Source organism: Syngnathoides biaculeatus, chromosome 16 (genome assembly GCF_019802595.1).
Source record: "Syngnathoides biaculeatus isolate LvHL_M chromosome 16, ASM1980259v1, whole genome shotgun sequence".
In the NCBI taxonomy this organism is placed as follows: Eukaryota; Metazoa; Chordata; class Actinopteri; order Syngnathiformes; family Syngnathidae; genus Syngnathoides; species Syngnathoides biaculeatus.
The window spans coordinates 3,769,607-3,791,460 of NC_084655.1; the positions used below are offsets into that span (position 1 = coordinate 3,769,607).

The following is a 21,854-nucleotide window of genomic DNA, read 5'->3' on the forward strand; positions in this document are numbered from 1 at the left end:
ATGCCTTGTTCCCGCACTTCCTTCTTCCTGATCCTGAATCCCTGTGTACCGACCTCCGCCTGTCCTCTCACCAACCCCGTAAGCTTGACACTCTTGAATATGCTCCTGTCTCTTACTGACTCTCTGGCTTACGACCTTGGAACGAATAAAGACCTTCCTTTAACTGCCTCCCTGTCTACCGAGTCGTGCATTTGGGTCCACACTAGAGTTCTGGTTATGACAGAACGATCTGGCCACAACATGGACCCAGTCGACTCAGAAGTCATCCGTCGCTCTCTACAGATCCAGGGCAGACTCCTGGCCGAGCAGGAGACTGCTCTTCAGGTTACCAACCAGAGACTTCTCGAGATCTCTGCCCGATTAGAGCCATGGCTAGCAGCTCAGGCTAGCGCCGCTAACGTCACGTCGACGGCACCCGCCACAGTTCCTACCTCAGTCCAGGTCGCTCCGGCTACCCCGCCAGTCATGGAGTTCGGGTTCACACCACTCTCCCGGTCTGAACACTTTTCCTTTGAGATGGGGAATGTCAAACTTTCCTCGCTCAGTGCGACCTCCACTTCGAGCTACAGGCTTCCACCTTCTATGCACGAATTGCTGTCGTCATATCCGACCTGACGGGGAGAGCAGAGGTGTGGGCTACAGCAGAGTGGAGTCGTAACTCCGAAACGTGCAACTCTTGGACCTCCTTCCAGCTGACTTCTTCATTTAACCTCAAAGTCATCAGCATCACACCTTACGACCTTTGTTGCATTAGACCTGACAAAGTAACATTTGCATTCCAGATCTATCTGTGGCTGACTTCCTGCAGAAATGTTCAGGCATCCATTAATTATTGCATCCAAGAGAGCACATTTCATTATGTGGCTGTCAATCAGAAACCCCTCCCTCTCTACTGGTTGCGTGGGAAAACGTAATCGTGAGAAGCTCAGGAATTAATTTTAAGTGTGTCTATAATAATAACTATACAGCAAATGAACCACCAAAGACACACCCGTTTATCATCAGGCTATCATTGAACTGTAACTGCAATGTATGTGTTTGATATTTAATCTATTTTTATTCAAGCCAAATATGTCAAGTTTCATGGTGTCTGGTATGTACAGTATACTTAAAAAATCAAAACTTTAGACCAAGAAATAGACATTTTTGTTGTTTTATTGAAGTCCAAGAATGTTTAGTGCTAGTAATGTGTTAGAACTGAAGAGATTTAACTGTTTAGTTCAAAGGAGGTTTAGTTTGAAATACTGTACATCATCATACCAAGAGTGCTGTTCGAGCTCCAGTCTTGTGCATACATTTTGGACCAGAACCTGTTACCAAATAGACAGTTTAAAATTGTTTTTTTTATTTTTTAGTTGTTGTTGTTTTATGAAACTGCTCAAAATCATAAACTGCCCTCCATGTGGTTTAAGAAATTACTTTACTATTATCATTTGTCTTCAGCCTCATGTACGGGAGTACAAGGTCATCCCACACTGACACAGAGCTGCTCCACCGGCAAGCCTATGGTACCCCTCACACACTCCAGGGCTATGCAACCAACCACCACCCAGGAAGCCCCAGACAGGGTGGGGCCTGGGGTGGACGTACACTAGGTAAGCAAATGTATCACATTTAAATTAAACTGTTTTTTGATGTTGATATCTATCAAGATGAGCAATAAGTTGGATAGACAATGGTCTATGGTGATTACAGATCAAGGGCTCTATTTTTGTAGACTGCACACAAATTGGCGCACAGTATCTTGATCACAATCCTAATCAGAACAATTTTTATTTGCCAAGAATGTCAAAGACACACAAGGATTTTTCTACGTAACCGCAAGGCTCACTAACTCATTTATTAATTTCCAGACGAGTCTGCGCCAACCTGGGCGTAACGGCGCAACAAGGACATGTCCCTTTTTTCATGGTCCCTGCACATTGGTAGTTGGTGGCAGATAGTCGGTCTAAACTTACACATGCTGGGACCAAGTCCAAGTCCAGCGCAATAAGTATACCGCTGGTCTAAAGTGATTCTGCTGATTTTGATCAGGGCAAAACCCGACAGATTCTGAGCTGTGAGGATGTGTGGTGGATGCCAAATGTAATCCATAAATAAATATGAGAGCAGTGGGCATCAAACCCTCTGAATCACTGTAGAAATCAATTGAACATGAGCATCAGCATTATTATTATTATCATCATCAATATGATGGCGGGCTGGTGCGTCAGCTGCAAAGCGTTGGCCTCACAGTTCTGAGGTCCTGGGTTCGATGCCGGACCCACCTGTGTGGAGTTTGCGTGTTCTCCCTGTGCCTGTGTGGGTTCTCTCCAGGCACTCTAGTTTCCTCCCACATTCCAAAAATATACCTTAAATTGGACACTTTAAATACCTCTAGGTGTGATTGTGAGTGGGACTTGTCTGTCTCCATGTGCCCTGTGATTGGGTGGGAACTCTCGAAGATAGGTGAGATAGGCTCTAGTGCTCCCAGAACCCCTGTGAGGATAAGTGGCTCAGAAAATGGATGAAGGATATACAGTATTTTAAATCATCCCACTGGCTGGAATGGAAGGCATATTAATGATCAGAGCAGGGTGCGGTCTTCAAGTGCTTACTTCACAGCAAAACTGTTTGTGATCTTTACATAATTTACATGGCATGAACTTTGCGCACTTCAACCTCCCTGATTTGAGAATAACAGTTCCTTCTTCCACCTTATCAAAGACACAGTGTGCTACTTGCGCACAACAAACTCAATTTTTTTAAACACGCATGCCTTGGGCTTCTCTTCAAAAGTAGCAACTCTTTGTCTAAAACAACTCTGCACCGACACTCACCCCGCCACATTTATGCCATCCTGTCAGGGCGTGGCCATGATCCTCGTTCAGAATAATTAGTGTATCTATTTAAGATATGTGTGTGTGTGTGTGTGTGTGTATTAATTTGCTAGATCGTGTACCTTGATGTCACGTTCCCGCAGTTCTGTGTTCATATCTTTGTTTCTTTGTTTATCAAACCCTGCATCATTGATGACCTTGCCTCTTTTCCTTTTGATTCGGACTACCTGCTTGTATATCGACCTTGGATTGAATAAATATGCTCCCCGAACTGTACCTGATCTCATGAGTCATGCATTCTGGGTTCAACCCCGTGATCTGTTCCTGGCAGAACGATCTGGCCAACTCATGTACCCAGCCAACTCCAACCCTGTGCACAAAGCTCTGCAGATGCAAGGACACAATCTGGCTCAGAACCAGGAGCAATTCATTGCCTTTGGCAAGGTCTAGGAGCCACAGAGAAACATGTTGCAGCAGGTAATCTCACAGCTAGAACCCATGCGTATCTCTTCCCCAAGCCAACCCATTGCAGGCACACTCCCAGAGACAGCCACAGGACACTGAAACCACTGCGAGCTTGCCACCATGACGGGACCGCTCACGGCCACCTGCCTGCCTCTCTCCCGCCAAGAACTGTTCTCTGTGAACTCCAGGAATGTTGAACCATTCATCAATCAGTGGGTTCTTAATTTCAAGCTTCAAGCAGCTGCCTTCCCGACCAATAGAGCTAAGATAGCCTACGTCTTTTCCTACCCGACTAGACGCGCAGAAGCTTGGGCCATGGGCGAATAGAACCGCAACACCGACACAAGCTGGTCGTGAGAATCCCTTGTAAGGAAGATGTAACAGGTCTTATAGTACGCAACCCTGGAACGTGAGGTCACGAGATCTCTGGTGACACTCTACCAAGGCAAATGCAAGGTGTCAGGTTATGCAATAAAGTTCCGCATTCAAGCAGCATGGAGTCAATGGAATGACAGGGCATTACTAGATACATTTTTTGCAGGGCCTCTTCCCCACTGTCATGGACCAGCTTGTTCTGATGGATTTCCCTGTGCATCTGGATTTCCTCTTTGCTCTTCCCCTGAAAATAGACTAGCAGCTCATGGATGATGAGCAAGACGAGGTTCGGCAGAGAGTGATGAAATCCTACACCTGGAGCTTCGGCTTACTGCCACTCCCCGCAGCAATAACAGAGGAACCCATGGAACTGGGCTGTTTCCTACTCACCCCAGAGGAGTGTATGCATCAGTTAAGGGAGGGGTGTTGTTTCTACAGTGGACAACAGGGTCACAGAGTGGCTCGTTGGCATGCCAAACCTGCTGCTTACCTGGATAAGATGCTAATAACGGTGAGTGTGAACCTCACAGAAAAGGTCATGCTAAGGTCGTGCTCTCTTCTCTGACTCAGTAAGTCCTAATAGATGCTTTCATAGACTGTAGCTCAGACACCAACCTATCGAACATACTCTTGTAAGCACATGGGCCTCCCAACTATGAAGGATTAATGACCTTGCAACGCGTATGCAACAGAGGGAACCTTCCTCGGCAAAATAACGCATTGAACCCAGACTCTCACCATAACATTCCCAGACTCTCATTTCGAACATATTAGTTTGCATATCTTTGACACCGATAATCATGATGCGATCTTGGTTGGCCTGTGGTTAAGGGTGAACAACCCCCATATAGACTGGTCTTCAGGGGGAATTGAGTCTCGGGGCACCAATTGCATCAAAGTCTGTTTTAGGTCGCATAAGATGGGACCCATAGAGGTGGCAGAACGAAGGCCACAATCCTTGATAGAGGACTCGGACCTGTCTCAGGTGCCTTCTTGTTATCATGACCTCAAGGAAGTTTTTTTCCAAGGCCAAGGCCAAGTCTCTTCCTCGTCATAGACCGTATGATTGTGCCATTCATTTGTTGTTCAGAACCTCATCCCCCCAAGGGAGACTGTATTCTCTTTCAGGACCTGAACACCTAGCCATAAAGCAGTACGTGGAGGAGTCTGTCATTACTAGAACTGGAGGCCGAACCCAAGATGCATGACTCACAAGACCAACTACAGTTGAGGGAGTGTATGTATTTTTTCCAAGGTCGATACACATACAGGTAGTGCAAACAGGCAGCAATATCAGAATCATCAGGCAAAGAGGCAAGGTTGCCAACGAGGCAGGGTTTGGTACACAAAAGATCAAAGACATGAACATGGAACTGCGGGAACGTGACATCAAGGTACAATGACTTGGTGAAGGACCAGAACAAACATTTGGTAATATATATCAACAGTAATTAGAATGAACAAAAAGCAGGTGGGCATGTCTGCTCACTGGAGCAGGTGCGCACCAGGTTAAGGAAGGACACACCCATGACAGTACCTCGATCCAGGGGCCAGCCCCTCATGGCCCAGGGGCCTCAAAATGCGTGGTATGGAAATCCCTGATGAGCGAGGGGCCGACGATAAACTGGGAAGGAACCCACGACTCCTCCTTGGGACCGTACTCCTCCTAATTGACCAGATACTGTACTGCCATCCCCGACAGTGTGAGGACAGCTGCCAGTGCACAGCGTAGACCGGACCCCTGCCCATGATCTGGGGGGGGGGGAGAAACAAGGGGTGTTCGTGAGTTCAAAAGGCATCACCAAATATTCAGCATGACCAGGGTGTGTGTGAATGCTGTTTTCCACTCGTCCCCCTCCAGTATCCTGATGAGGTGGTAAGGATTCCCCAAATCTAGCTTGGATAAAACCTTGGTCCCCTTCAGGAGCTGAAAGGCTGTGGAAATTAGGAGAGAGGGGACCTGATTAGGGAGAGGGTACCTGATCTTTACCGTAATGCTGTTCTGTCCTTGATAGTCTTTACAGGACCGCAGGTTCTTATCCTTCTTTTGCACGAAAAACAAGCCCACCCCTGACAGTGATGGCGAGGGCCGCATAAGTCCAGCAGCCAGTGATTCCTCCACATATTCTTTCATGGCTTGATGTTTCAGACCTGAAAGAGATAAAAGTCTCCCATGAAGGGGTGAGGAGCCAGGCAGTAAGTCAATTGCACATGTGTTATATGGTATGTGCAGAAGAAGCGAGTCGGCCTTGCATTTAAAGAATATTTCCTTCAGGTCATGGTAATAGGAGGGTACTAAAGACAAGGTCTGAGTGTTTTCCTGTGCACCATCTTACCCCCGTACTCTGTGGTGAGAAACACATTAGTGCACAATTTTCTCCCCAAGACCTGATTTCTCTGGTTGACCAGTCGATATGGGGATTGTTCAGTCTCAGCCATGGACCCCACAAGACTATGCTATGATTCTTTGCGTCAGAGACATGAAAACTTATGCGTTCAGCGTGTGAGTCTGGAAACATCAATGTGAGAGTCTGAGTATGGTGGGTAATTTTCCTGAGAAAACTGCCATCAGCCACGTATGCAGCTGGGCTGATGCAAACATCGTCATCTCCTGGAGGAGCTGGTTTTTTTTTTGTGTGGAGAAAAAGGACAAATTCCTGCGTCGTTGCATTGAATATCGGGGAGTCAACAACACAACCAGAGAAAACAAATATCTTCTCCCCCTCATTTCCACTGCTTTTGAACTTCTGGAGCGGGCCAAGATACTTACCAAGCCTCACTTGAGAGCTTACCACCTTGTATGGATTCAGGACGGGGGGAGTGGAAAACAGCGTTCAACACGCCTAACGGACATTACGAGTACTTGGTCTTTTGGCCTCATGAATGCTCCTGTTGTATTCCAGAGTTTTGTCAATCACATGTTATGCGATCTGCTCAATATCTGTATTTTTGTTTATTTTGATAGCATCTTGATTTTTTTCCTCAGACAAAAAGACTCACATGGGACATGTCCGTAGACCTGCAGCTGCTGGTGCATATTTTTGCATTTGTTGCAGTTGCATTTCTCCGCCTTTATGTAAAGGCAAATTAAACTGTTCGTCCATGTTATTCCTGGAGTTCGTGTTATCTGAGGGGGAGATCAGAGTGGACCCCAGTAAAATTGAAGCCGTCGCCCAATGGCCTAGTCCTACATCACGCCAGGAACTGCAAAGGTTTCTTGGGTTTGCTAACTTCTACCACAGGTTTATTAGGGATTTCAGCACGGTAGCTTCACCGTTGCACAGCCTTACCTCGTTGAACAGATCATTTGCCTGCCACCCGGCCTGTGAGCTCGCTTTTAAAAGACTAAAGACAAAATTTGTCTCGGCCCTATTCTCTTTTTACATAATCCCAACCGTCAGTTTATGGTCCAAGTTGATGCATTGCATTCTGGGGTTGGGGCGGTTCTCCTGCAGAGGAATTCCGCAGATGGCAAGTTACATCCTTGTGTGTTCCTGTAAAAAAAGTGTATAAAATCAGGAAAAAGACACTCAACTAGAGAATCCATGTGGGCACTTTTTTTGCTTGTCTTGACTTTGTCTTAGCCTCTCGAACGGGGTCTAAAAAGGTCTTGATTACATTTTCCTGAAAAAGATCATTCCGAACCCGCACCCATACTACCAGAATCATGTTTTGTGTCCGCATTCACGTGGGAAATAGAGAGGCATGTCCAAGACACCCTTCAAGGTATTCATAGTCCAGAAGGGTGTCTGGATGACTGACTTTTTGTTGTGCCTTCTTTAAGGGTTTGGGTAATTCACTTGGCCCTCACCAACAAGATTGTATGTCATCTGGGCATAGCAATGACAAAATTTGTCATTGAACAGCATTTCTGGTAGCCCAACATCTGTAGTGATGTTACAGACTATTGATCAATTCTCTAAAATGGTGCACTTTTTCGCTTTGCCTAAAATTCCCTCGGCCACGCAAACAGCCAAACTCTTAATGCTCAATGTTTTTTGTTTGCATGGATTGCGTCGATATTTTGTTTGATAAGGGCTCACAGTTTGTCTCACGATTCTGGAGGATTTTTGTTCATTTGTTGTGGCTTCAGTCAGCATGTCCTCTGGGTTCTATCCTGAGACATATGGGCAGACTGTACATTTAAACCAGGACCTGGAGACAGGACTCAGGTGTCTTGCCTCCCAGGATATGTATACCTGGAGTGATAAATTAACTTGAGTCTAGTACTCGCATACGTCTCTTCCTTTGGCATCCACTGCTTTACCCCCGTTACATGTTGGGCATGGTTAACCACCTTTGTTTTCCACTCTATCCCCTGAATCTGCAGTCCCGTCTGCGTTGTCCATATACAGCTATTGTCAGGTTTACCAATTAGACATTCATTAAACAGGACAAAAACGGAAGCAAAGACACTGGTTCAAGTTTGACAGCTCGCGGGGAGAGAGAAGAGGAACTGTCTCGTACAATTCACAATTTCTCTTTATTTGGTTTCAAAACAGCCCTGATTTACATGGATGTTACAAAAAGGAGACAGGCGAGCAAAACATCGTTGGAAACAAAGTGTACTTGTTTGTTCATGTGTGTGGAAGATTATTGAGTACATGTGTGGTCATACTTTCTTTCACAGGCAACAGGTGCTCCTGGTTCTAACAGTTCTGATGATTAGATGTTCTTGTGCTATCTCCTGTTAAGTGGCTGCCATGTTATCTAAAGCAGAGTATGGCATTTCTTTATTGGAAGCAGATGTATGATAATTACTTTCACAATTATTCCCATGTTTTCCACCTGTTTATCCTACATTTGCTGCCACGTTATCTAGAGCAGAGCAAAGCATTCTTCATTGCAGAATGAAACTGTTTTTTAATTGGTGCAGAGCAAAACATTCTTCATTGCAGGCAGAAACAGTTTTTACAATGGAGCAGAGCAAGAGCTGGGACCCCCATTTCCAAGGTGACTGTTGGTCTTCTTCTTTTCCCTTCGGCTTGTCCCGTTAGGGGTCGCCACAGCGTGTGATCTTTTGCCATCTTCGCCTATCTTCTGCATCTTCCTCTCTAACCCCAACTGCCCTCATGTCTTCCCTCACCACATCCATAAACCTTCTCTTTGGTCTTCCTCTCGCTCTTTTGCCTGGCAGCTCCATCCTGAGCACCCTTCTACCAATATACTCACTCTCTCGCCTCTGTACAAGTCCAAACCATCGAAGTCTGCTCTCTTGAATCTTATCTCCAAAACATCCAACTTTGGCTGTCCCTCTAATGAGCTCATTTCTATTCCTATCCAACCTGCTCACTCCGAGCAAGAACCTCAGCATCTTCATTTCTGCTACCTCCAGTTCTGCTTCCTGTTGTTTCTTCAGTGCCACCGTCTCTAATCCGTACATCATGGCCGGCCTCACCACTGTTTTGTAAACTTTCCCCTTCATCCTAGCAGACACTCTTCTGTCACATAACACACCAGACACCTTTCGCCAGCTGTTCCAACCTGCTTGGACCCGTTTATTCACTTCCTTACCACACTCACCATTGTTCTGGATTGTTGACCCTAAATATTTGAAGTCCTCCACCCTTGCTATCTCTTCTCCCTGTAGCCTCACTCTTCCCCCTCCACCTTTCTCATTCACGCACATATATTCTTTTTTTACTTCGGCTAATCTTCATTCCTCTCCTTTCCAGTGCACGTCTCCATCTTTGTAATTGTTCCTCTGCATGCTCCCTGCTTTCACTGCATATCACAATATCATCTGCGAACATCATAGTCCAAGGGGATTCCAGTCTAACCTCATCTGTCAGCCTATACATCACCACTGCAAACAGGAAGGGGCTCAGAGCTGATCCCTGATGCAGTCCCACCTCCACCTTTAAATTCTTCTGTCACACCTAAGGCACACCTCACCATTGTTCTGCTGCCATCATACCTGTCCTGTACTATTTTAACATACTTCTCTGCCACACTAGACTTACGCATGCAGTACCACAGTTCCTGTCTTGGTACTCGGTCATAGGCTTTCCCTAGATCCACAAAGTCACAATGTAGCTCCTTCTGACATTCTCTGTACTTTTCCACTAGCATCCTCAAGGCAAATAATGCATCTGTGGTACTCTTTCTAGGCATGAAACCATACTGTTGCTCGCAGATACTTACTTCTGTCCTGAGTCTAGCCTCCACTACTCTTTCCCATAACTTCATTGTGTGGCTCATCAACTTTATTCCTCTATAATTCCCACAGCTCTGAACATCCCCTTTGTTCTTAAAAATAGGAACTAGAACACTTTTCCTCCATTTCCATCTCTGTCCTGAATCACCCTTATCTGCTGGACATCCTTCCCATCTCTATCCCTCTGTCTGGCCAACCTGTAGAGATCCTTTTCTCCTTCTTTCGTGTCCAACCTGGTGTACATGTCATATGCCCCTTTTAGTCTTCGCCACCTCTACTTTTGCCCTACGTTGCATCTCAATATACCCTTTTCGCCTCTTCTCAGTCCTCTGTGACCCACTTCTTCGCTAACTTCTTTCCTTGTTTGACTTTCTGTATTTTGGGGTTCCACTACCAAGTCTCCTTCTCTCCTTTTCTACCAGAAGACACACAAAGTACTCTCCTGCCTGTCTCTCTGATGACCTTTGCTGTAGTTGTCCAGTCTTCCGGGAGCTCCTCCTGTCCATAAAGAGCCTGTCTCACCTCTTTCCGAAAGGCCGCACAACATTCTTCCTTTCTCAGCTTCCACCACATGGTTCTCTGCTCTACCTTTGTCTTCTTAAGGTGACTGTTGGTAATACACTAAAACAGACATGTCCAAAGTCCGGCCCCCGGGCCAATTGCGGCCCGTGGACAAATTTTTACCGGCCCGCGGCCTCTATCATGAAATCAATAATATGCGGCCCGCCAGCACTGTTGACCACAGTATAAAATACATGTGTACAAAAAGCTATTTTTCCTGTTTTTCATTTCACCAGAAGATGGCAGTAGCCCTGTGGCCGCACTCTGGCCGCCGTGACCCTTGACCTTGCGTGATCGTTTCAGCCCAGCCCATTTCTAACATGGCGTCTGTAAACAAAAAAAGGAAAGTTGACCGCGAGGGCCGCCGCTTCCAGGACAAGTGGAAATTTGAGTATTTTTTCACTGAAATACGAAACAACTGTGTCTGCCTAATTTGCCAAGAGACTGTGGCTGTTTTCAAGGAATTCAACATCAAGAGGCACTACCAGACGAAACATGCTAGCTACGACAAGCTAACTAGGAACAAACGCGGTGAAAAAGTGAAGCAACTGGAAGCTGTTTTAAGGGCACAGCAAAGCTTTTTCACATGAGTCCGTGAGTCAAATGAAAATGCCACAAAGGCAAGCTACGAAGTGGCAACGCTGATTGCAAAGCACTGCAAACCTTTCACTGAGGGTGAATTTATTAAAGACTGTGTAATGAAAATGGTTGAGAAAATTTGTCCCGCGAAGAAGCAAGAGTTTGCCAATATTAGCCTGGCTCGTAATACTGTGGTACGGAGAATTGAAGACGTTTCATTAGATATTAAGAGACAGTTAGAGGCAAAAGGAACTGAGTTTGACTTTTTCTCATTAGCGTGCGATGAAAGCACGGATGCGTCCGACACCGCTCAGTTACAGATCTTTTTAAGAGGAGTGGACAATGACATGAACGTGAGTGAAGAGCTTCTGGACCTCCAGAGTCTGAAGGGCCAAACAAGAGGAACGGATTTATTTGTTTCTGTTTGTTCCACCGTAGATGACATGAAACTACAGTGCAATAAAGTCACCGGGATTATTACGGACGGCGCACCTGCCATGGCTGGCGAGCGGAGTGGATTATCAAGCCTTGTCTGTAACAAAGTCAGCGAAGAAGGAGGCAGCGCTATTAAACTCCACTGTATTATTCATCAAGAAGTTCTCTGTGCCAAATATATGAAATATGATAATGTTATGAAACCGGTGATAAAGACTATTAATTATATTCGCTCCAAAGCGCTGTGCCACCGCCAGTTTCAACAGTTTCTTCTCGACATCCAGGCTGAATACGGAGATGTTTTGTATCACACCGACGTAAGGTGGCTCAGTCGGGGGTCTGCGCTGCAGCGCTTCTTCTCTCTCAGGGAGGAAATTGGACAATTCTTGACTAAAAAGGGACAACCCATGCCACAATTAAATGATCCTGTTTGGCTGGCTGATTTGGGATTTTTAGTTGACATAATGCGACATCTGAATGCGCTGAACACAAGCCTTCAAGGGCAAAATGCAGTGGTAAGCCAACTGTATTCACACATCAAAGCCTTTCGGACCAAACTGCTACTTTTCCAAAGACACCTGTCACAGGCGCAGCCCAATACCGCACATTTCCCGTCGCTGCAGGAAATTGTGACCAGTTTCCCACAGATCAATATCAGTGCGCAAATGACAAAGTATGCAGCAGACATCTCATCTCTGGTTGAGGAGTTTCAGCAGCGCTTTCGGGACTTTGCTGCTATTGAAAAGGAGATCACACTTTTTTCCTCTCCTTTCTCCGTGGACCCTGATGACGCTCCAGACCACCTGCAACTGGAGCTCATTGAGCTGCAGTGTGACGCCGAGCATCGCAGTCGGCACCAACAGCTCCCTCTTGTCAACTTCTACCGCCAGCTGGATGAAGGCAGGTTCCAAGCAATTCGGACATTTGCTAAGAAAATGCTGAGCTTGTTTGGCTCCACATGTGCGAGAAGACATTCTCCGTTATGAACATTAACAAGAGCCGCATGAGGACGAGACTGAGTGACTCTCACCTGCGTGACGTCTTGCGCATCAAAACCACTGCTCTTGAGCCAGACATGGACTACATACTGCAGTCAAGATCCCAGTATCACCCTTCACATTAGTGCAGGCAAGACCTTTGTTAAGTCCTCTGAGTTGAATAAATTCTTAAATCTCAGTTAATTAATTTTTTTGTGATGGTCAAAATCACAGTTTGAATATGCAGTGATCATTGTTTTGTTTTCAGCACTTTTCCTACTGTGAGCATATAATAGTGAATAATATGTAATGTTTCACATGAACTTAGATATCCTTTATAGTTTTCTTAATTTTTTGTGGTTCGTGATTTCGGTAAAAACCTAAATGTAAAAAAAAATGTAAAAGTAAAAGTATGCCATTTGTAATTAAATTAAAAAAAAATCCCAAAAAGTTAATTTGTATTTAATGTTAATGGTTCAAAGAATGTCAGGCTAAATAGTCGGCCCCCACACATTTTCACCTTACCAAATCTGGCCCTCTTTGCAAAAAGTTTGGACACCCCTGCACTAAAACGTCATGGTTTGAAATCATCCATGGCACGGAAGGTCGCCTGCTTAAACCAGCACATGTCAAGACCTGTCTTAAGTTTGCCAATGACCATTTGGATGATACAGAGGAGTCATGGGAAAAAGTTTTGTGGTCAGATGAGACCAAAATTGAACTTTTTGGTCATAATTCTACTAACCATGTTTGGAGGAAGACGAATGATGAGTTTCATCCCAAGAACACCATCCCTACTGTGAACCATAGCATTGCACTTTGGGGGTGTTTTTTTGCACATGGGACAGGACGACTGCACTGTATGTAGAGGATGACTGGGGCCATGTATTGTGAGATTTTGGGAAAGAACCTCTTTTACCTCAGTCAGAGCATTGAAGATGGGTCGTGGCTGGGTCTTTCAACATGACAATGACCCGAACCACAAAGCCAGAAAAACCAAGGAGTGGCTCCGTAAGAAGCATATCAAGGTTCTGGCGTGGCCTAGCCAGTCTCCAGAACTAAACCCAATAGAAAATCTTTGGAGGGAACTGAAACTCCATGTTTCTCAGTGACAGCCCAGAAACCTGTATGATCTAGAGAAGATCTGTGTGGAGGAGTGGGCCAAAACCCCTCCTGTAGTGTGTGCAAACCTGGTAAACAACTACAGGAAACGTTTGACCTCTGTAATTCCAAACAAAGGCTACTGAACCAAATATTGACATTGGTTTTCTCAGGTGTTCAAATACAGTACTTATTTGCAGCTGTATCACACAAATAAACCATTAAAAAAAAATCGTACATTATGATTTTTGGATTTTTGTTTTTAGGTTATCTCTCTCACAGTGGACATGCACCTACGATGAAAATTTCAGACCCTTCCATGATTTCTAAGTGGGAGAAATTACAATATAGCAGGGTGTTCAAATACTTATTCTCTTTACTGTAATTCTGTCAATGGTTTTATTTGGGGTTAATCATAACAAGATGGATTCCCATCCTGCAGCAATCTGGTTAGCCCACTTATACTCATCTGCTACGCCTTGTGGGAATTCAATTGCATCAAAGTAAAACAAAACAAAACAAAACAATCATTGGGTCGGGTTAGTTTATAGAGTTTATAGCATATGTTACGTGTGAATTTCGAATAAATTGCCTCGGTCAAACCAGCAAAGTATAACAAACCACTTATATTGCATTAAAGACAATTAAATCACATACAATAAAATACAACACAAAAACACAACAAAATATAAGTACAAAGACAGTTTAGTAGCGTGTAACACAAGCTAACTAGCCAAACAACGTAGTCACCATTGTCCAATCCAGTTTTATAAATAGGTGAATGTTATTTCCATGGAATATTCCGGAAATGTCAAAAAGGCAGTGTGGCATCCATGTTCATGTCTTCCGAAAGCAGCAGTCTTGATAAAAAAGCTCCATCGACAGCCATCCTCGTCCTTATAGGAATTTTCTAGAAATCGGCGTCCGACAACGTAAACCTTCTCTCAGAATGTAACAAAAGATTCATGTCATAATAACTCAATAAAGTACGTAAGTCAGGGGTGCTAAATGTGTCGATGCATGTGGGCGGCTGTTCGTTGTGTTCGTTGAGCTGCTGTTAGCGGTGGTGAGGGCTCCCGTTTACCCTGACGTGGAGGTGGGGTGGGCGGCCGCATGCGGTCGCACATAGGGTGGGAGGAGAAAGGACCTCTCCCCCGGACCTGTCACCGGTATGTGGGCACCCCTGATATGGTAACGATATGGTAAAATGGCCTTGGTCGCTTCACTTGCTTCTGAGATGTTCTCTTCCACAAAAAGAGCTTCAGTGTCAAAAGAGATGTCAGAAATATACAAAAATGGCTCCTGTTCATCTGCCGTACCATTTGGTACAGTGTGTTTCCAAAGGCGACTGCCACAGTGTGACATCTGCAAATGACGTCACAGACAATATGGCCACCACTGGGATGTCGAGTCATACTTTCGCTACTTTGCGCTTTACTGAAAGCGCTTTACTGAAACGCTCCCAGCTCACTTTTTCTGACTTGAATTATCATCTTCTTCTTTTTCTTCTTTTCCTTTCGGCTTGTCACCGTCCTTAAGAGTCGCCACAGCCTGTCATCATCAAAGTGATAAATATTCTATGTAGTTTTGACAACAATACATTATATTTTGGTGTCGGTGGCACTTTAAGCTTCGGGTGTGTGTATATTACTTTGCCAGATCGTGTACCTTGATGTCACGTACCCGCAGTTTCATGTTCATGTTTTTGATCCTTTGTGTACCAAACCCTGCCTTTTGACAACCTTGCTTCTTCGCCTTGTGATTCTGACTCTGTTGCCTGTTTGGACTGCCTGCTTTTGTATAGACCTCGGACCGAATAAATACGCACCCTGAACAGTACCGTGTCTCGTGAGTCATGGATTCCGGGTCCAACACCGTGATCTGTTCCTGACACCTCCACAAAAATAGGGCCCTAAATGATTGATGCCTTTATTTTTTTTGAACACTTTCTTTGGATTTAAATTCTATTTACTTCTCTGCATATTCATATTCTTCTATTCAATATCTTTATGCCTCAATTCGGTTATGTTTTGTCCTACCTCTTGACGATTAATATTATTAAAGGTGTTTAGTGTTTATTTATTGGTGATTGGTTAAATTGCTAATGGTACTGCCCTAAAATACCATTATTGGTAATTCACTAAATCCTTCCTTTTCCTGTGGTGCTTATTCGATTGTATGTAAAAGCTTTAATTGAAATTATGTTATTGCTTAGAATTATGATTTTCATCCATGAAATTTCAACATTATCGTTTTACAACAAAAAAAAAATTCTCGATTGAGCTATCCATTTATATATAGAGAGAGATTTAAAGATTTATGTTGCATTCTTGAACATTTAAGAAAATAGATTTTAGTGGGTAAACGTAATGCATGACAATTTTGTGAATTAAATCCCCATAGTTGGCTCAAAATTTTCATAAAAATATGTGATCAGTTTGAAATTCTTACTTTTTAAAACAGTGAGAGCTCAATGAAATTGAAAGAATGCGCGATATAGCCCTGATTTTGGGTGGTCCCGCTATGACAAGAGACCCAAGATTTCTGCTTTTGGGCCATAATGTGTAAAAAGGTGGGTGAAAAGGACAAAAAAACTTTCAGCGCACAAACACAGATAAGCCATAGGCATGAGCTAAGCAGAAACACTATAGTGCTGGGGCCATAATGGCGGACAAGATTCGGGTGTTGTAAAGTTGAAACGTTTTAGGTCAAGACTGTCTTAAACTGAAAACTCCCTGTCATCTTATTCCAAGTGTTGCACAAGGATGACTAGTCATTTATTTTAACAAAAATGTAATTAAATTAAAATTAAAAAAATTACTCCCAGTACCAGTTGATTATCGATTCTTGATCCACGATCCCCAACCTTAGTTAAAACACAGACCTGCTAAGACCTCAGGTCAAGACTCAGCCATCTACCTGCAATGCCAAGACATACAGCACAGTTTGGGAGGACATAAATTAAAAAATCCTAGAAAGAGGAGACAGATGGTTTCATGAGGAGTCAGAGAGTCTATCTTGGTGGAAAGACCACCGCTTAACAGAGGAGGGGGCTCATGACATCACCTATATCTTACTTAGAATGCCTTCCTTTCACCCTTTGCAAAGAAATCCACTTTTTCTATCTCCCTTTGGACTCCTTGACCATTAATCCACTCTGGTGAATTGATAGAGATCTCTCAGCCAAATGGCTTTTAACAGCTTTCTCCGATTTTAGCACTCCAAAAGAATGATACCATATTTGGTTTGGGGCATGCTTCAAAGTTCAGGCATTAGTAGTTGAGTTTTCCACACAAACACTGGATAGTGCTTCCTAACAAGCCTTGTTGCATCGACTCTTGAAGCCTGCTTGCATGAGACGTGTAACCCCTTCTAAGACGAGGAGAACAGTCAAGTTCCGATTGATTCAATGCCCTGAGAATGAAATGAACTGTTAACGTCGTGAAATAATGTAGAAATGTATGCTTAAATTCTCATGAAAAAATATCATGAACGTGGTTTGTTGCCAGGTCTGTCAGGACTGTTTGATGCCAGTCTCCACCACTCAGGCCCTTCGGGTCCTGATCCATCCGTCATGAATCTGATTTCAGCTTTGGATTCCCGTGGTCCACAGCCCCCACCCTCTGCTTCTTCCATCCTCACACAATTTCGCCCTCCCTCTTGGCAGTCTGGTAATTGTCAGCATGTTCGTTTTATGCAAAAAAAATGTAAAATACTTAATTCTACTGTCAATAAAAATTTATTTCAAAAGAGTAGTTTCAAGACAAATAGTTTTGTTTTGAAAATGTCTCACATTTTACATTGTTGTGTTGAATCAGAACTGTGACTTGGATTGAATGACTATTCATTTAATGTTGATAGTGTTGTGTTGTGTCCTGTAGCAATGCACACGCCGGGCCCAACGGAGCTCTTCATTTCAGGAGCTCTTCCGGGTTCCAGCTCCTTCACTTCCTCCTCAGCCCTTTCTGCATACCAGCCTCCTGGCTCCTTCTCCGGACGCTCCTTCACTCCTTCATTATCGCTCCAGGACACACCCACTTTTAGCCCAACTTCCAATGGTTTATTGTCCCCCCATGATCCCTTGCTGCACATTAAAACGCCTTCCCAGTCTAGCTTGGGATTTGATCGGCTGGTCTCTTCCCAAAGTAACCCCTACCGCAGCTCCCAGGAGCTACCAGCACCTCCTCAAAACCATGCTCCTCCCACCTCCACCAGTTGCCACTTGCCCCCTCCTCAGTTTAACCTGCTGTCCTCCCAACTCCACAACCAGTCTTCTCAGCTCTATAATGCCTCCATGTTCTCCTCGACACCAGCCCTGATACCCACAACCCCTCCTCAGCCACTTCCTCCACAGGAGAGGTTAATTCCCAGGCAGGATACTGTTATTAAGCATTACCAAAGTTCGTCACCAGTCAATTCCACAACGCTTTCTCTACAACAATATATCAACTGTGGTGGGTCTGTGGGCTTCCAGCATATACCAAGCCAACAACGTCATACTGGTGTGTCCTGTAGTCCCTTAGGAGAGCAGAGTCCATCCTCAGATCCCAAAACCATTCCACAGTCAGAGTCACAGACATATCCACCTAATATTCTACCACCCTACACGTCTTCCTCCAGCTCAGCCTCCTCCTCATCTGGTACTAAAGAAACCAAGAGCTCCACTTGTGGCTACTCTTCTTCAAACTCAGCATCATCTTCTTCTCGAACCTCACACACGCCACCATCAGCCTTGGCCAACTCCTCTTCATTGTCTTCAAACCCAAAGCCCATTACTGGAACCTTGTCTGCTCCCTCTCGTCAGCAGCCTCCACCTCAACCAGCACCAGCACCACTTCCTTTACCAGTGGCATCATCAGACCAGTCAACGCCTAAGCCATGCCTAACTACATATGGTTCTCCACCTAGAGTTAAATCTAGCACAAGCCTACCAGGGCTGACCCCTCCCCAGCAACGACCCCAGTCATACTCTCCTCACCACCCAGCATCAACTAACATGCCTCAGTCTTGTGGTGGATTTAGTTCCCCTAATTCAAGTGACATGAACTCTGGATCAGTGGGAAATGGCGGGAAGGCTTTCACAGATTTAGGCTTAGGTGGACGCACATTCTCAGCAGAAATTGTCTTTGGCAACTCAAACTTTAGTTCAGCTTCTCACAGGAGAGCAGAGAGTCCTTCTTTAGGATATGGAAATACTCCAGGGTCAACAGGGAGTGGGTCATCAGGAGTTGCCACACTTGATACTGGAATTAGATCAGCAGATTCAGGAAGTAGGGTTGCAAGTGTTGGGAGTGGAGGCAGCAGTTCATACCACTTGAATGAGTCTAGTCCCTCACCTTCTATCAATTCTACTGTTGCCCACTCTGGGTTACATTCTCCTGCTTCTGTGCGGCCCGCACAATCCCCTGGAGGCTCAGGGGCCGGCAAATATCTTCCTTCCATGCGCTCACCCACATTTATATCATCATCAAAAGGTTTCACTGAAACATGCCAAACGTCCTACAACTCAAATCCTCCCAAACCAAAAACACAGACTAAAACGCTTGGGGTTGAGCACTCACAAGAGGAGGAAGAAGATGATTTACTCATCCAGCAATTACTGCATTCACAAAATTCAACTTCTCATTCTGCCCAGCATCATCAACCTACTCTCCAGATACCACAACAGCTCCCACTAACTGAAAATAAAGAAGCCAAGGGAGTGACTTATGACTTGAACAAGATCTCAGAGGAGCGTCACCATCTTCACAGTGTCATTCGTTCAAATAGCACTAATAGTACTTCAGACCCCGAAACATCTATTAGTGAAGTAAGAAGTGGGTTGAATAGTCAATTAGAAATATCACAGAAAAACCACAAGCCTACTAAGACTGAGTTGACAATGGCAAAATCCACTAGTGAAGGTGTAGGAGGAGTCACAGAATCTCTTCCACATACTAACCGCACACATCAATCAGAACATGACTCCCTGGTTTCTCTGGGTCATTATGAAACAAGGGACCCCTACACACAGCACCCACATTCTCAACCTTCACACCATATCTCACACCTGTCACCCCATTCTCTACAATGTCAGCAATCCCAACTCTCTCAGCACACACAGCCCTCCCATAATTCTCAGCAAAATAATCCTCATCCACAACATCCCCACATGGAGTTAAAAAAGTCTTCAGATAGAACAGATAGTACCTACTTGTGCAATACAACAGATGTGCAGCAGGCAAGGCAAGCACAGGTTTCACACCAGATATTGAATTCGCCACCAGACTGTCCTCAGCCAACTCAGATGCTTCATTCTGTCATGTCTCGGACTAAAATGGACAGCCAGCAACCACCACAGCAACATCCATTGAGCCAGCAAGGTATCATGGGGTCATCTAGAGGAGCAGGGGTGACAGGGGTGGATTCCCATACAGAGAGTCAACCCCCACAGCTGGAACTCCAGTTACAGAATCAGAGTTTGGATACACACTATAGCCTTGGAGCACAAACAGATCAAGGCCAAATGAGACAGAATTCAGTGTCCACTCTAGATATGTTGGACCAACCTCTTTCACAGACAACGAGAAGAGATAGTGGAGGATTGCTCGATAGACATGGCATCAGAATTGGTGCTCATATCACAGAAGGTGACTGTGTCGTTGAAGAAAGACATAGACAACAGCATAGTATTCCATCCCACCACCATCCCCAACGAACAGCCCCAGAGCTTCATGGCTTCCTTTCTGAACCAGATATGGGTTTACCAACCACCTCTCACTTGCACCACGTCAACCAATCTCAAAGGCATGCCCACCACCAACAGCAAGCACACAGTCACCAACAACTTTCCCACTCCCATTTAGCTGATCCAGAGTCACATCGGATGGCAGGAAATACAGAAACCCCCCAACAACTGCAACCATCCCAACAAAGAGAGACAGAAAAGCATTTATCACACACCGAGCTAGAACGACTTAAGCCACATCAGTTCGACACTGTTAGTTCAAGTGGAAAAACAAGACTGCATCAAAATCATCAACAGGAGCACTTTACATCTTTAACATCTATTTGCTTTTCAGACTCTCTCTTAAATGATGATGACCAGTCTTTTTTTCCTGGAATGGATGACATGTTTTGCTCAGCAAATTATAAATCTAATTATGTCAGGGATTCTGCCCCTGGACTGGCTACCCAAGAGAACATTACCCGAGGTCGCAGGCAAGAAGGCATGGATGTCCTAAAAACAGGTGGTGTTGTACAACGTTACAGTCTGGTTAGTCATCATGGAGATCAAGTTTATGGACAGTTTTGCCACAGTTTCTCTGCATCAGGAAATGTAAATCTGAATTTAGATCTTGATTCTATGAAGACACAGGATCTGCCCTCAACTGTAAATGCTGATCAACTTGGCCTCATACAATCCCAGACCCCTGCTATGGTACTGAATCCTACTCCTCAAGACTCAGTCAACAAAATAACGGGATCTGAAGGAGTTGGTGGAGGTTCAAGTATTACCGATATGAGCTCAGCAATCTTTTGTTCATCTCGACCAAAAAAATTGTTAAAGACCAGCTCCTTTCACTTGCTTAAACAGCGACATGAGCCACAACCTCTAACAAAGAAAAAATACGCGCAAGAATATGAATTTGAAGATGATGAAGAAAAAGCTGATGGTCCAGCTCATATACGTCTAAACAGTAGACGCCTTCCCGATCTAATCCCTGACTCAGTTTCTAGTTTTCGAAAGTCAGTTGTGCCATCAGGAGTCAGCGGGCTCAGTCCACTGATGGGTGACATGGAATTCTGCTATTCTTCCCTTGGACCTTCTCAACCACTTCTCCCCCAGGATGGGCCAAAGAAAAGAGGGAGGAAACCAACAAAACCAAAACGTGAAGGCCCTCCTCGCCCTCGAGGTAGACCACGGATACGCCCTCTTCCAGAGCCTTCTTACTGTCGAGGCTTGATGGGATCAGCAGCTGGAGAAAGTAGAAGGGGGCGAGGTAGGGGTAGAGGTCGAGGTCGGAGAGAGGAAGGCCTTATGGAGCTTCATCAAGATGTAAACAAAGCACACAACCTCTCATATCAGCAGCAGCAGCACTTCAGCCAACCGCAACATCTCCAACAGCATCCACATGAACATCACAGACAACAGTTAGACCAACACCAGATATCATTACAGGAACAAGGGCAACTCTTGCATCACCATGTGCCTGCCTCTCATCGCCAAATCCATCACCAGCAACAGCAACATGATTACCAACAACATATGCAGATACCGCCCCAACAGCTACAACAAGATTTGGGCAGCCCCATCAAGGTACTATGAAATAGAGTACACTATAAAAGTTATTGAAGTTATTATTACTGTTATTATTAAGTCCCTCATCACGAGTAGTATAATAT

General features: G+C 44.7%; 1 protein-coding gene across 2 annotated transcripts in view; it reads left to right on the plus strand.

Moving 5' to 3' along the window:
* prr12b (proline rich 12b) overlaps nt 1–21,854 on the plus strand; it is a 52,851-nt gene continuing 30,997 nt past the window's right edge. Inside the window, exons 1-4 of one of the 2 annotated variants that reach the window (XM_061846762.1) lie at nt 1–78; nt 1,444–1,595; nt 16,979–17,140; nt 17,351–21,768. In XM_061846762.1, coding sequence (XP_061702746.1) covers nt 1,448–1,595; nt 16,979–17,140; nt 17,351–21,768 — 4,728 coding nt within the window. In that variant the 5' untranslated portion in view covers nt 1–78; nt 1,444–1,447. Of the gene's footprint in view, nt 79–1,443; nt 1,596–16,978; nt 17,141–17,350; nt 21,769–21,854 lie in introns of those variants that run through there. The other variant, XM_061846763.1, reaches the window with a different exon arrangement.